We start from the raw sequence: 15,007 nt of genomic DNA, 5'->3' as shown, positions 1-15,007 counted from the left end.
TCCTAGAAGTGTGAGGGCAATTATTGCTTTACATCTTCATAATTATGGAAGTGGGCCAAATCCATGGGGGTAAATCTTCATAATTATTTGTTTCCTTTTTTTATTATTTTTCTTTTTACTCAATTTTACTTATCCTTGTTTATCTATCTTATTTATTTTATTATTATTATATTAATATTTTTTCCTATTATTTTTTTCATATATATTTTTTAATATTCTTGGCTTTTTAGGGGAATTGTTAATCAATCAAAGATAATTAATTCGAATCGAATTTTTAAATTTTAATTTTAATTTTAATTTTTCGCAATTAAAGACAACCGACAAATTAATTGGTACCGAAAGGGCGGTTCAAGGGTGCTAATCCTTCCTTGACCGTAACCGACTCTCGAACCCGATATATTTTTGGTTTAACGCAGATCAGGTAAGATGGTGTCCGATCAACCTAAATATTTTTTAAAATGACCGGTGGCGACTCCCAATCCATTTTATTCAAGTCGAAGCCCGATTCCGGGCCCAACCGAAAGACGACAGCGACAGCTTGGCGACTCCGCTAGGGACATGTAAGTGAGTCAGACCAAAATTAATTTTCGATTGTCTTTTTATGCGAAAATAGTAAATTTTAATTTTAATTTATTTATTTGATTCCAATTATTTACATTTGGTTATTTTTCAAATAAATAGTTGTACTGACATTTTTTCAATGATTTCAGATTTTTGAAAAGTTTTCATCTCTGGCTTTATACCTGAGCTCCTAACCCTGTTTAAGTGGGGGTGAAAGTGACGCCTTCGTGAGAATTTATTCTCCGCACAGGCCTAGCAAGTAGCCTTTGGGATTCATATACCTTATGTCTTCGTGTGAATTTATTCACCGTATAGGCATAAGGGAATGTATCCTCTAGAGTTTAACTTAGTCCACATAAGCTTGTAATGGGCTTAGGACTAAGAATCTGGCAAACCCAAAGGGGGCACCAGCAAGGAGAACTTGGGTACCTTTTTTAGAACCTAAATCGGGAAACTACAAGGAGTTAGAGCCCACCCCTAAACCTCATTTCAAACCCTAGGCTATTTTTGAGATTATTTCTTGCTTTATTTTCTACTCAAAGCATGTGAACTAAAAATTTATGCGGTTATGACTGGTTCAAAATTAACATACGGGATAGAAATCATGCCCGGGTAGGAATAATAAGCATGAGGGGTAGATATCATGTGGGGTAGGACTTTTTATTTTCATTATTTTTTTATCTTTATCTCACTAACTTTTTTCCTTCCATTTTTGTTCTCTTTCATTTTATTTTTATCATTCACATCATTTAAAAGAGGTGTTGATCCACAAAAACATGTTCGTTAACCATAAATAATTTTCATTAATGGACAAAGGGGTTGTAATACAAAAGGTAAAAAACGCAGAGGTGCGATTATGGTCAGAAAAGACTCAAAAGGAAAAGGGAGTTACTCTGCAAGGCAATTATATGTCACATTCAATCAAGAAGATGTGGTGCCCACAATCGAAGAGTATACCACTCTACTGTATTGTGAATGACTCAGAATGGATCGAGATTTACACCAAACACATCAAAAGTCCACTTTTCGAAATTGGTTTGGCAAAGGTTGCAGGGGAAAGACGAGAAAATGGTTGTTGACCTGGAGAGTCCCTTCAAAGACAACAAGAACAAGATGGCAAAACGATAGCTGAATTGGAAGCCATTATCGACAAATTCAAGAAACAAGCAAATGAACTTCGGATAATCCCTTTGATGGAGGATTTCAATGGAGTTTCCGATTCAGCAAAAGATGAAAGCTAGAGATGCAGTCATTCGATACTTCTGGGAACAAGTACAAAAAACAACTCCTCACTTGCACGGTTTAGCCAGAGAAGCCGGAGCGGTTCGATAGGGTATTCGACCGGTGACAGACGTAGGTAGAAGACTAGTCAACTTATTTCGGGGTCTAGTGGATTTAGTCCAGACGTACCTTTAAATATGTTTATTGTCTCTTAAAAGATAAAACACTTTTGTCCCAATAAAGATTATTTATAATAACAAACATGTTTTCAGATCAATGCCTCGAACATTTCATGCATTTTTTCATTTTGCACTTACATTTCATTTCTAAGCATTTTCATAAACATAAAATTTCTTCATGGAGTATTCGATGAAGTGGTCTTAACCACATGACACCACATGGAAGCAAGATTTTAACAATTAAAGAAAAAAAATTGAAATTAGTATAGTGGGAGCTTGATCAGCTGATTGTAGGACTAAGCCTGCCAGGATGATCTGAGAAAAGAGTCCCCATATCATAAGGGCTACGATGTTGAAGATGTTTGCAGTTACCACATAGGAAGCTCCAAACATTCCTCTAAGAACTGTAAGGCGTTGAAACGCAAGATCCAAAACCTGATGGATTCAAGGGAATAGACAGCCGAAGAAGGGGGCATTGTATATATCATTTGCACTTAGAGCATTATTTTGTTTGAACACGTCTTTGATCTTTCATGTTTGCTTAATCATTTAAACGATTGAATTTATGTTACTTTCTAAGGTGGAACAATTGAACAAATTTTAATCTTTAGTTCTTCGAATATTAAATGAATTAAGGATTCTTTTAATTCTTGAAGAATTATAGATTTTTTACATATGGCAAGATTAAACCTTTCTTATCCTGTCTCAAACCCTAAAATAAAATACCTTGATTCTTTACCCAAAATAATTCATGGCCATTACCAAAAGACCTGATTTTGACATTACCACCCTTTGAAACTTTTGAACATTTCTTTGAGTCAATAAAATCACACCATTGTCTTTTTAGACTCAAAATTGACCTTTTTTTTATACCACTAAGACCTAAGGCATTGAGTTGTTCATTTGAACATGAGCATTCTTCTAAGACACAACTTGAGGCATCTCGCAGGGAGCCTGAACATTGAGACATGTTGGGAGCAAGAAGCAGATAGAAGAATTCATTCGAAATAATTTTATCATGCATTAATTACACTGTTTTTATGTGAATAAAATTAATCCTGAAAATCTATCCCCATGAGGATACCTCTTCTGTGAGGACTTCCATGTATGAAATGATGAACGAATTTCTTTCTTTATCCCTTCACAACAAGAGAAAATATATATCTCTTGTGTCCCCTTTTGAGCCTATAATATTTTTCTTTTGATTCAACCCTAACCAAGGATCACCCTCCACACTAGGGGCAAGGTGGAATAAATCATCTCACATAGTGAAGACATCAATCCAAAGGAGATACCAAATGCAAAGTGCGAAGATCCAATCAGAACAAAAAGAAAAAAATAAAAAAAACAAAGAAAAAAAGCAAAGAGAAAATAAAAAAAGAAACAAAAATAAAGGAAAAGTGAAAAAAAATACAAGACGCATATGCAAAGATTCACTCGATTCAAATGACGCTTCGAGATTCAAATTATGAGATTGATCAAGCACAATCATTCCAGAATCACTTCACTCGAAGTTCATGGAACATCCAGAGAAAATCAAGAGAAACACATACGAGCAGATTCAAATTGAGCAAGATAAGATTGAAGGCATCAGAATGAATTGATCCTTGGTTTAATACCCTGAAACACTTGTTTGGGCCTATTTATCATTTTCTTTCATAACCATGAACCATGGCCTACATTACGTGCCTTAAAAGTCCCTTCTATTCATACATGGATTTCTAAACAGAAGAGATTATCTTCAGATTTCATCCCGCCCGTCAGGATTAATCTTTATGTGCAAAAAGTTTTTTAAAATCTTTAATGCATGATAGAGAAAAATAACAAGGGGGTTTAAGACTTAAATTCTGAATGACATCTTGAAACCAAAGGAGGATTCGAGTTGAAAACCTAAAAATGCGACTCGAACATAAAAATTGTGCAGCTGAGGCGATCATACAAATTCCTTGATAAGACATCTCACAATCCGAGTGTGACCATGATGGTTGGGAGTCGAAGAACACTTCCAGTAGAGGAGCATGCAAGCTACCCCATCAAACCTTTGAGCATCAAATAAACAAAAATACCAAACCTTTGACCAAACACGATAACCTGAGACTTTTTATCATTTCCTTACTTAACCATTTCCCAAAAAATAGTTTTGATCTTGGCACTTGTCAAATAACTATAATTCATTGAAGGATTAACAATGTAATTAATTATTTGATATCCAATGAACTCTAGTTTTATGATTCGTTCCAATTTTAAAACCGTGAAAGGGACAATATTTTCAAAACTTTTGGTTAAACATTTTTCGAAACTCTTTTAATTGATATTTTCAGAACTTTGAAAATAAAAGAGAAATAAAAATATTTTTTTCAAACAAGACAATCTCTTTAGAGTGGATCTTGGTAAATGACATGTGGCTCTTAGACACAAAACTCATGCTTAGAATCAATGTTGAAGCAAGAAATGAGAAACATTGGGGGCTTTTTTGGAAATTCAACATCGAATATTGGGGCATCTTTGGGGATTCAACACCCTAATGCGAATTATCAGATCTTCTGAAGGTCTTTCCTCAACATGTAGGAACCAGCAGACAAAAAATGAGATTCTGTCCAAAGAATAGAACAAGAACTAATTCATTATACATACATTTTAGAGCACCATATTTATCATTTTTCACATACATAATTTTTGCAGCTTTAGAGTCAAGTTTCAATGATACTCAATTCAAAGGTACCTTCATAAATTGACGGTGGTGGCTTAACTCAGCAGCGAGGAGCTATACCTCAACCAATTTAACTTGTTGAAATATCGACAAATTTTTAGAATAAACCTCAGAAGGGTTCGAAAGCTAATCTAGAAAGAATCCGGTTCAGCTTAACTCAACAATGAGTGGCTAGTCTCCAATTAACTTTTTCAAGCCAGGTTTCAACTCCATGACGGAGGATATCTGACTGACAGAATATACTGCTTGGCTTTCCCATGAAGGGTGACCATTTAAAGAACTATGATCGGCTTAGACCCGCGAAGGGGGTCATCTTTCATTTAGAGGAAATTTACACCACAACTTAAGCCGAGAAAAGTTGTGTGTCAACAAGCAATGAAAAACCAGTTTCATTCAAAGTCAATTTCAACTTCACAACGAAAGATATTGAACTCGAAAGAGATGCAATTTACAAATGTGAATTTTAACTTCACAACGAAGGACATCCAATTAAAAGCTCAATTTCACAGCGAAGCATGCCATCCACAGATTTGACTTTCTTAAGTCAACTATTAGAGCTTCTGAAAGGATTTCTTTAACATGCAGGAACAAGCAGATTATTGACCGCCTTTGAGATTGTTTCTCTCGAAACAAGGGGTCGTCTCTCTTGAGACTAATTTAATCAAAACAAAGTTTTGTCTCTCTTGAGATAGTTTCTCTTGAAACAAATTTTGTCTCGCTTAAGACAGTTTCCCTTTAAACAAATTTTGTCTCTCTTGAGACAGTTTCCCTTGAAATAAAATCTTTGAATATGTTTTCCTTGAAACAAATTTTGTCTCCCTTGAGACAATTTCTTTTGGAACTAAGTTTTGTCTCTCTTGAGACAATTTCCCTTGAAACAAATTTTGTCTCTCTTGAGACAGTTTCTCTTGAAACAAGATCTTTGAATATGTTTTACATTAAACAAATTTTGTCTCCCTTGTTTCTCTTGAAACAAATTTTGTCTCTCTAGAGATAGTTTCCCTTGAAACAAAATCTTTGAACATGTTTTACATTAAACAAATTTCGTCTCTCTTGACACAGTTTCTCTTGAAACAAATTTTGTCTCTCTTGAAACAAATTTTGTCTCTCTTGAGACAGTTTCCCTTTAAACAAATTTTGTCTCTCTTAAGACAGTTTCCCTTGAAACAAAATCTTTGAATATGTTTTCCTTGAAACAAATTTCGTCTCTCTTGAGACAGTTTCTTTTGGAACTAAGTTTTGTCTCTCTTGAGACAGTTTCTCTTGATACACAAAAAAACCTTTGAAATTGTTTCTCTTGAAACAAAAAAAAAACCCCTTTGAAAATGTTTCTCTTGAAACACAAAAGACCTTCGAGTTCGACTACACTAAACTCAAAGGCACATCATTTGCAGCATAGCTTAAGTCGAGAAGGGTTATCTACCAACCAAAGACCTTTCGAGTTCGATTACACTCAGCTCAGAGGAAAATCAAATTTACAGCGTAGCTCAAGGCAAGAAGGGCTATATGTCAATAAAATAATCGAGTTCGATTCCATTCAGCTTGATTACACGTCAACCACACTACTTTCCGGTTGTAGTCGAGGTTTTCAAGTCGAGAAGAAGACTTGGGTTAGTCGTGCCTTAGTGACAAAAAACCACTTTTTGGCAGCACAACTTAAGTCGAGAAGGGCTATCTGTCAACAAAATTGTCGAGTTCGATTCCATTCAGCTCGATGACACATCATCAAGAAACTACTTTCTGGTTGAAGCCAATGTCTTTAAGTCAAGAAGAAGATCTGGAGCAATCTCTCAAGTTTAGTACAACATAACTCAAGGCGAGAAGTGTTATCTGTCAATGAAAACATTTGGGTTTGATTTCATTCAGCTCAATGACGTATCAACTATTTTCTGGTCAAATTTTCACACCCATGTCTTTAAATCGAGAAAAAGACCAAGGTTGACAAGATTGGCAGCAAAGAGTCACTTTCCGATTCACCTATGATTTTGACTTCACAAAGAAGGATATTGTACCCAATGGATTGACTTAGTGTCACAACAAACACTATCAAGTCTCAAATCAAAGAGAATCGGACAAAAACTTGTTGCCTTTTTCATCTTTGCCCTATTCTTGTTAACACAAAAATATGCAAAGAGGGACAGCTGTAGACACCTGTTTTTGTCTGGATCTACAAAAATATTATATTATTATTATATTACTATTATTAATTTAAATTATAATTATTTAATAGGCCCCATATTGAACCCATGTATCTCAACCGTTTCCCTTTATGGGAAACGGGTTGTACACCATTATCTCCTCAACTCACGCCTTTCGCTGGGAAGTTGGGGAAGAGTTGCCGCTAAACTCGTTGCTTCCAACACTCTCAAGATCACCTTATTTCACGATGAAGTGGGGAGGTGGGTATTGGAGGAGATTACAAAGCGATCATGGGATATAAATAAAGAGCAAAAAAATAACAAAAAAGGGGGAAAACACTAGACTCGGTTCTCTCTCTCTGTCTTCTTTCTCTTTCTTCCATGGTTTCTGCACTGTACCTGTGACGAGTTGCTTCCTCATCACGATGCCAGCAACAGAACCAAGACATTGAAATACAAACTCGTAGCCATCGCATCGATCCTTATGGTCGATGCTCTCGGTGTTTCACTCCCGATTCTCGCCAAGAAGATCCCGACGTTTCAACCGGAAAACAACATCCTCTTCCATGGATTAAGCAAGCTCTTCCAATTCCTCAACGATTGGCCTTAGCAACACGTTCAATTTCGTCCTTCTTCTTGATGGCATAGCTGTTAGATGATCCCTGTGCGGCGTTAATCAGCTCATCGGCCAAACATTCAGCTATGGTCTTAATGTTTCTGAATGCAGACTCACGAGCACCAGTGGTAAAGAGATAAATGGCTTGATTCACACGAAGAAGTGTAGAAATATCAACAGCTTGACGCCTTACAACACTAGCAGAAACAATACGAGTAGCATCCTCACGAGGCCCACTGTTAATAACAGCATCAACGATGACTTGAATTGGATTCTGATCAGTCATGAGATAAATAATTTCCATGGCATGCTTCACAAACATGTCTGCCATAAGCTTCTTCCCATTGTTTCGTCCATGCATACTCAGAGAAGGCCAAGTTAGTGGAGGATTATTACAGTAGGCAAAAGAAACTTCTCAAGTTTCAAGTCTCCTGTACACCGGCACTCTAGACAATGATGTGAAGAGCGTAAACGGGGTGCTACCACCAAGCAACAACACAGTTCTGAGCGGCGACAACACTTTGATTGGCAATGAGGGAGAGATGGAGAGATGGAGAGAAGGAGGGCGTGTTTGATTGTCTCGACTCTGGCAAGCCTATGCTGCGTAGCCCCTGTTAGATCCAGTGCCTCTAGTTATCGTTACAAAGCTGGAGATAAAGTTCCTCTATACGTTAATAAACCGCTAGTGACGAAGAACCAAAACTTTCAGAATCCAACGAGGAAGAAAATGAAAAAGCAGAAGAAGAAGAAGAAGAAGAAGGAGATGAAACAAGAGACAACACGAGGAACGACATACTCCGACTGCAGCTCGATCCAACGGTTTGATTTCTCGTAATCGGAGAGCTTTCAACTATGCTCGTAAGTTGTTCGATGATATGCCGGTGCGAGATATGGGTTGTTGGAATGCAATGATTTCTGGATACTGTCAAAAAGGCAATCCTGCCGAGGCATTAGATGTTCTGAATCAGATAAGATTACCTACTCCGGTAATCTCACACCTTGCATGAGTGATCCACGTTTAAGGGGGCCTCAAGAATATTTTAAGGATACATATTAAAAGTGCCAGGTGCTCGGAGTGGGAGCAGATTCCCGTTCCTAGAAGTGTGAGGGCAATTGTTGCTTTAAATCTTCATAATTATGGAAGTGGGCCAAATCTATGGGGTAAATCTTCATAATTATTTTTTTTCCTTGTTTTATTATTTTTCTTTTTACTCAATTTTATTTATCCTTATTTATCTATCTTATTTTTTATTATTATTATATTAATATTTTTTTCCTATTATTATTTTTTCATATATATTTTTTATTTGATAATCTAACGGTATTCTTGACTTTTTAGGAGAATTGTTAATCAATCAAAGATAATTAATTCAAATCGAATTTTTAAATTTTAATTTCAATTTTTCGCAATTAAAGACAAAAAAAATTAATTGATAGCGAAAAAGGGGCCCATGCGCACATACTTATGGTAAAGACAAGGAAAAAATTGAACTAACATTTCTTAAAAATAAAATTGAAATTTAAAATAAAAAGGAGAGAATAATCTTTACACACAGAGAAAAAGATCGTTTCTGATATCAATACATTTATCTTACCTTTCAGAATAAAAAAAGACCTACTCAAAAACAAATTTTGTTCACTTGAAGAAAATATAGTCCCAAATCTATGAAGAACTATCATGATTAATCCAAGAAAATGACATTTAGTTTACTAGTTGATTTAATGCTTTAAAATTTATAATTATTATTAACCCAAACCTCATAACTATCCAGAATTTCAAAATGCAAATTACAGACATTATATTGAACTTAAAGGCAAACAAAAGAGTCGTATATCTAAGTTAAACCGTTTAACTAAGAAGAGGATCCGAGCAATCAAGCAAGTATTGTTTAGTCACCATATTTCTGATATGTCCATGAATCACTTCAAACATAAAAATTTTCATATTAAGTGGAAAATTTCAACACAAAAGAGTGAATGATACATACATATTTGCTAATTCACTTTGCATCCGAGTTCCATCTAAGGCCAGAATACGGTCAACACTCGATTCTAGTGAATTCCCAAATCTCCAAAATCCAAGTATTATCGCAGCTCCTGCGTAAAGTGAAGACTCTTTTGTCATTGGAAAAATAGTGTAATGAGTGTGTCAGCATGTTCATACATGTCAGGTGGTGAAAATTATCAGCTAGAGAGAGAGGGTTACCACTGGAGAGGTTTACCCGAAGTAACCTATTCAGCTTCCACGTTGCTGCCAGAAAGGATAAAAAATTCAGAAAATCATAAAAATGGAATATCCAGCTGCTGGAATAAGTTGAAAAACAAAAACCTGGCTATTATGAAAGTGATTTGAGTATTATTGAGATAATCTTACAGAAATGAGAAACGCATCAAGATAGAGCAGCAGCATCAATAGCAAAGGGGATACTGAAAGCGTATGCAGTCAACAAAGAACTTTCCTTCATAATTATTGTACCATCCAATTGAAAACAACAATAGAAAGGATTGCTAGACAACAGTCTGGGAAAGACCAACTTGTAGACAAACCAAACTTCTTTTTAATGCTTGGAGACGAAATCATTCTTTTGGGAAAAACAATTGCATCATCAAAATAGAATCATGGTGATTTTATAATCCTTCACAAAACAAGGAAGCTATTCAAAGTTGTAGGAAACTGTAAAGGATCATATCAAAGGCATATTACCCGAAATAGTGCTTAGTTGCTTGCAATAGAAAACAATGGTTTGGAAAAGTTTCAAAAAAGTATTTGCATGTATTTGCTCTGAACCTTCCATATTGTTATTAATTATGTCCAATTATTCATAATCTCAATTCTTGAGAGCACAGAGTTCCATTTACCACAATAAGAGAAATTTCAGGATATGAAGAACCAATATGATGAACCTAGAAAGAAATGATACATGCAACAACATTTCAAATCTTTAAAAAAAAGATTGAAGTTCAGAAAAACAATGATCAATAACAACGACAGTGAATAGAACATCATTCATTCCAGAAGACAGTTTTTTAATCTGTGTTGCTCCGACTCTTCATTTTTCTTTAACTACTCGTACCCGCACTTAGTGTTAAGCACATTCTCAAATATGGGTATGGTGATATGACCCTACAATAAAACATAGAAACAATTGAACATACTTGTATTGGTCGCAAACCCATATCCAACACTCACAACCAAGTCTAAGGGACATAGCTTTAAATTCGACACAATCATTCTAGGGCTAGTTCTGTATGTCAAAAACCATTTCCATGGATGTGCAGTTAAAACAAAGAACCAAAAATAAGAAGCAAAACATAGATACCTTCCCAAACAAGACCACCTCCAACAATTAGACCAGCCGTGAACTGATTAAGTGCCGAGGACTTACACCTTTGAAAAATGTTCTCTTCTTGCGGGGTCAATCGTTCCTATGAAAATAACACAAAATGTAAAGCAATTATAAGAATTTACATTATGCAAACATTAATATCATTACGCCAAACAATTATTTGTATGGCCAGACAGTTTCTACACAAATTAACGGTTGGGAAACAACATGTACAGATTATAATCGGTGACGAAGAGTTACAAAGCAATGAAATTGAAAAGGAAATGAAGGCTACCTTTTGGGATCTTAATTTCTGTTCAAGCTCAATCAAAGCGTCACCATTTTCCTGAAAATTCAGCTGCTTTTTTTCCTTTTTTTTTTTAGTATTAAGAGACTCTGGGACTGAATTGAGACTATACAACAAAGAGAGATTGTTCATGTTAAAATGGGCCTCTTAGAGGTAAAATTGACCCAATAAATTAAGCGAGTAAAAATTAGATCATTTCTAAAATTAATTTGAGTTATATGATATATGGTATAATGATTTGGAACTCATTATATCGATGTGATGAGTTTAAATAAAAAAATATTATTTGGACAAATTTATTATATAGATGTGACGAGTTTAAATAAAAAATACTATTTGGACAAATTTATCATGTAGACGTGACGAGTTTCCTCTATACTATAACAATTGTTGTATCCCAAATTAATGTTGAAGATGATGTAGTGAACTAACATTTTTTATCCAACTAACCTCTTGTGTCAATTTTACATTGTCTTGGATTCCTTAAGATTAGTGTTTGTGAATGAATGGGTTTGGCCTGAATCCATGTATAATTGTGACATCATATACTATAATTATTTGAGTTTTATTAGATTAGAAATATAAATCTCATTTTTAGGTTTATTTATATTTTTAGCATATTTAATCTTAATCGTATAAATTTTAAAAAATATTTAATTAATTCTAAATATAATATTTAGTAATTTATAATATATTTTTTCATTTATTAAATTTGTAAACACAAACAACTTAATATATTTTTAAATATTTACAACATAATATTATTTTTATTTTATATAAAATTACTTTATTTGAAATGTTTGTTAAGCTTTATATATTCATTTATTTTTATTATTTGATATTGGTTTTTGTCGAAATTATTTTTTAGATTCCAAAAATATATTATTAGAAACATAATTTTTGAAAAAAAAAATAGAGTCGTCAACTGATGAACCAACACCTGTAAAGTCTTATTTAAAAAAAAAAATTGAAAATCTGATTAAAATAACAATTTAGGATGGATGCATTTAAAATCTAAGAAACAAAATGAAGGGATTTAGCTACAGAAGATTGAAACATCCTTACGACTCCAAAAATTAGTATTTTCTAAAATAATGTGTTGTCTCATTTCTTAAAAATAGAATAGATAGCTGCAAAGAAAAGTATTGGTAGCAATCTCAATAATAATATTTATAATAAATTAGATACCAGAAAATAAATTAATAAATATAAATAAATAGATGAACATGCAAAAAAAAAAAGCTCATGAATTGAACTGGAAAAAAATCAGAAAATAAAAGGATAATTAGCAAAGAAAGCATGATTCATGAACACTTGGGCTTAATTAAAATACATGCAAAAGTGGGGACTAAGTGTGCATTTAACCAAAATAAAATAAACAAAATAAATAAAAACTAGGATAAACTATACCATTGACCCCTAAACTATTTAGCCCTTTTACTTTTACCACAGATCTTTCAATTTTTTCAATCATAAAACTTAAATATTTAATTGTTGTCAATCAACCCTAATTTAATCATTCTAACTTTCAAATTCAATTTTTTTAATTTTAATTATATATTAATAAAAAAAATAAAAAATCATGCCACAAAATAAAATAAATTAGAGTGATTAAAAATGAGCAAATTGAAATTTTTTAAACTTTAATAACCAAAATAAGAATGAGAAGATAGTTAAGTGATCAATGATTTAATTTATCTATAAGAGTGTCATGCGTAAAAATTTCGTTAAATTTTGAACGAAAAATATTAAAATAAAACAAAAACTAAATATTAGACATAGTTTTGAAAAATTAAAAATTTAGATACTAAAAGAGATTAGAAATGATAGTTTAGGTACTAAATAGTTTATCCAAAAACTTTAGGACGTGGTCATTATAACACTCTGTCTAATGTTGAAGGATGTGGCCAAGGCTGATGGGCGGAAAATTCAAGGAAGACAGATGAACTGGGTGAATTGAGATTGGATGTAGAATTTTGGGTGTGTTGGGTTTTGCTGAACTGGGCCTAACCCGAACATGAATAGAGAGAGACCAAACAACAATGAATTAAGTTTTGTTATAAATTAAGCCTCTGCGCTTAGATCGACTTTATTCAAAGAAAACACTCGAATACGATATGCTCCTCCAACAAAATACGACCACTTGAGTTACTTATTATATATAATTAGACTTTTAATTCTCAAAACATGTTTAAATGTCAATTAGAAGTCGTCAAACATGATTTTGTTATGTTTTGATGATTCGAGTACGTTAATGTGTGCTCATTAATTGTACAATCAATTAGATGTATGATTGCTAACTCAAAATTTCATATTCATTTTTTTCTTATAATTTTCCGAAGAAAAGATACATCTCTTTGGGAAAAGGATCATTCTTGAATGCATTTGTTGTCTTAAAAGCTTATTGCAATAAGGCTTAACACAAAAATAATTGTCTTAATTGTATCTTAAAATATAATTCGGTGCATAAAAATTTTTCGCTAAAAATAGGTGTCTAGTTTCTAACGTTATACTTTTAAGTACTTAAACCGTAACGACAATTAAATTATGTCGTTATCTAACATGTGTCACTCATATAAAATATCAAAAATTATTTTCATTTTAAAAATATTAATATTACAATTAAAAAACCTAAACCCCAAATTTTACATTTTCCATCGTCGATCGACCATCATTTGTCCATGGCCATCACCGTTGACACCATCAGAACCGTCTTGCAGCCGCGACCAAAACCCAATCCCCACCCACCGTGAAATTGAGCTTATCGTCGTGAAAAACGTCTCGAATGGTCACCGGATTTTTAGTTTTTTCTTTAAATTTTCCGACGATTTTGAAGCCTACAACCATTCATACGTTCAATGGCATCCACCGTTATGTTCCTCATTGTGTTCCGAACGAAATCCGACCGATGAAGACCGTTCATCGTTGGAGGTGAGGCAACAATGAGGGGAAGGGAGAATGGGGTTTGATTTTTAATTTTTTTCAAAAGTAATATTTTTATTATAAAAATTTAAAAAATATATAATTGTAGGCACTTACAAGTTTAACGAAGAAAACGTTAAATATTTATTTTTAATAAAAAAAAGTAAGCACTAAAACGATCAATTAAGTGTACGGTAACTAACTCAAAATTACATATTCAATTTTTTCTTGAAATTTTGGAGAGAAAAGATAGATCCAAGGATGAATCCTTTGGGTAAAAGGATCATTCTTGAATGCCTTGTTGTCTTGAAAGCTTTATTGAATAAAACAGATTGAGTATTTGAAATCACAGAAAATTGTTTTAAAATTTTCCCTTTAAGCATCCAAAGTTGATTCTTAACTTTTGGCACTTGTATAAGTGATATTTTATAAAATAGTCCGTAGGTTTTAAAATTCGATTGAAGATTAATTTTAACTCTAATAAACCTGAAACTTAACCAGTTACCTTCTAATAACCTGAATTTCATAAAAGAAAAAACATGAATTTTAATGTTTACAAGACAATACTAAAGATAAAAAGTATCTTCTTTTTAGTCCTCAAAGTTGGTGCTTTTTGTATACATCAAGCTGATATTGAAACCCGAATGAGCTAAAAAAATTTTAAGTACCGTTATTTTTTAAGTACCATTATAATTAACGTGTAAAGACATTTTTCCCCTCAAGTATGAAATTAATCATTTTTCTTAAACGTCGAGCATGTCCTAGGTTTGTTTTTCGAATGATGATTGTACGTAGAGGTGCACAAAAAATTCGAATATCCGATTTTGTAAAAAAAAATATCTGAAATCGGATTTGGGGAAATCGGTTTTTTTTAAACAGGATCGGATATTTTAAAATCGGATAGTATAACCGGTTTGAGAAAAAATTGGACGACCGGATTTTTTACCGGATTAAAAACCGAATAAAAAACTGGTTTTTTATCCGGAAAAAAAATCCGGTATGAGGTTTAAAAATCCGGTCTGAAGTT

The 15,007-nt window shown here is 33.3% G+C and overlaps 2 protein-coding genes across 2 annotated transcripts; both read right to left on the bottom strand.

Moving 5' to 3' along the window:
* Window positions 1-7,379: 7,379 nt before the first annotated feature.
* Window positions 7,380-8,376, bottom strand: LOC120135709 (40S ribosomal protein S5-like). Its single transcript, XM_039151931.1, has 2 exons — window positions 8,349-8,376; window positions 7,380-7,836 (listed from the first exon to the last, which is right to left on the bottom strand). Exons 1-2 carry the CDS (start codon window positions 8,374-8,376, stop codon window positions 7,403-7,405), a joined length of 462 nt encoding a protein of 153 aa, XP_039007862.1. The 3' UTR covers window positions 7,380-7,402.
* Window positions 8,377-9,349: 973 nt separating this feature from the next.
* Window positions 9,350-11,190, bottom strand: LOC120135708. Its single transcript, XM_039151930.1, has 4 exons — window positions 11,047-11,190; window positions 10,746-10,851; window positions 9,632-9,676; window positions 9,350-9,522 (listed from the first exon to the last, which is right to left on the bottom strand). Exons 1-4 carry the CDS (start codon window positions 11,188-11,190, stop codon window positions 9,386-9,388), a joined length of 432 nt encoding a protein of 143 aa, XP_039007861.1. The 3' UTR covers window positions 9,350-9,385.
* Window positions 11,191-15,007: the final 3,817 nt, after the last annotated feature.

This window comes from Hibiscus syriacus, unplaced genomic scaffold, assembly GCF_006381635.1.
Source record: "Hibiscus syriacus cultivar Baekdansim isolate YM2019G1 unplaced genomic scaffold, ASM638163v2 tig00110610_pilon, whole genome shotgun sequence".
NCBI classification, from domain to species: Eukaryota; Viridiplantae; Streptophyta; class Magnoliopsida; order Malvales; family Malvaceae; genus Hibiscus; species Hibiscus syriacus.
This window is presented reverse-complemented; position numbering and strand designations above follow the sequence as displayed.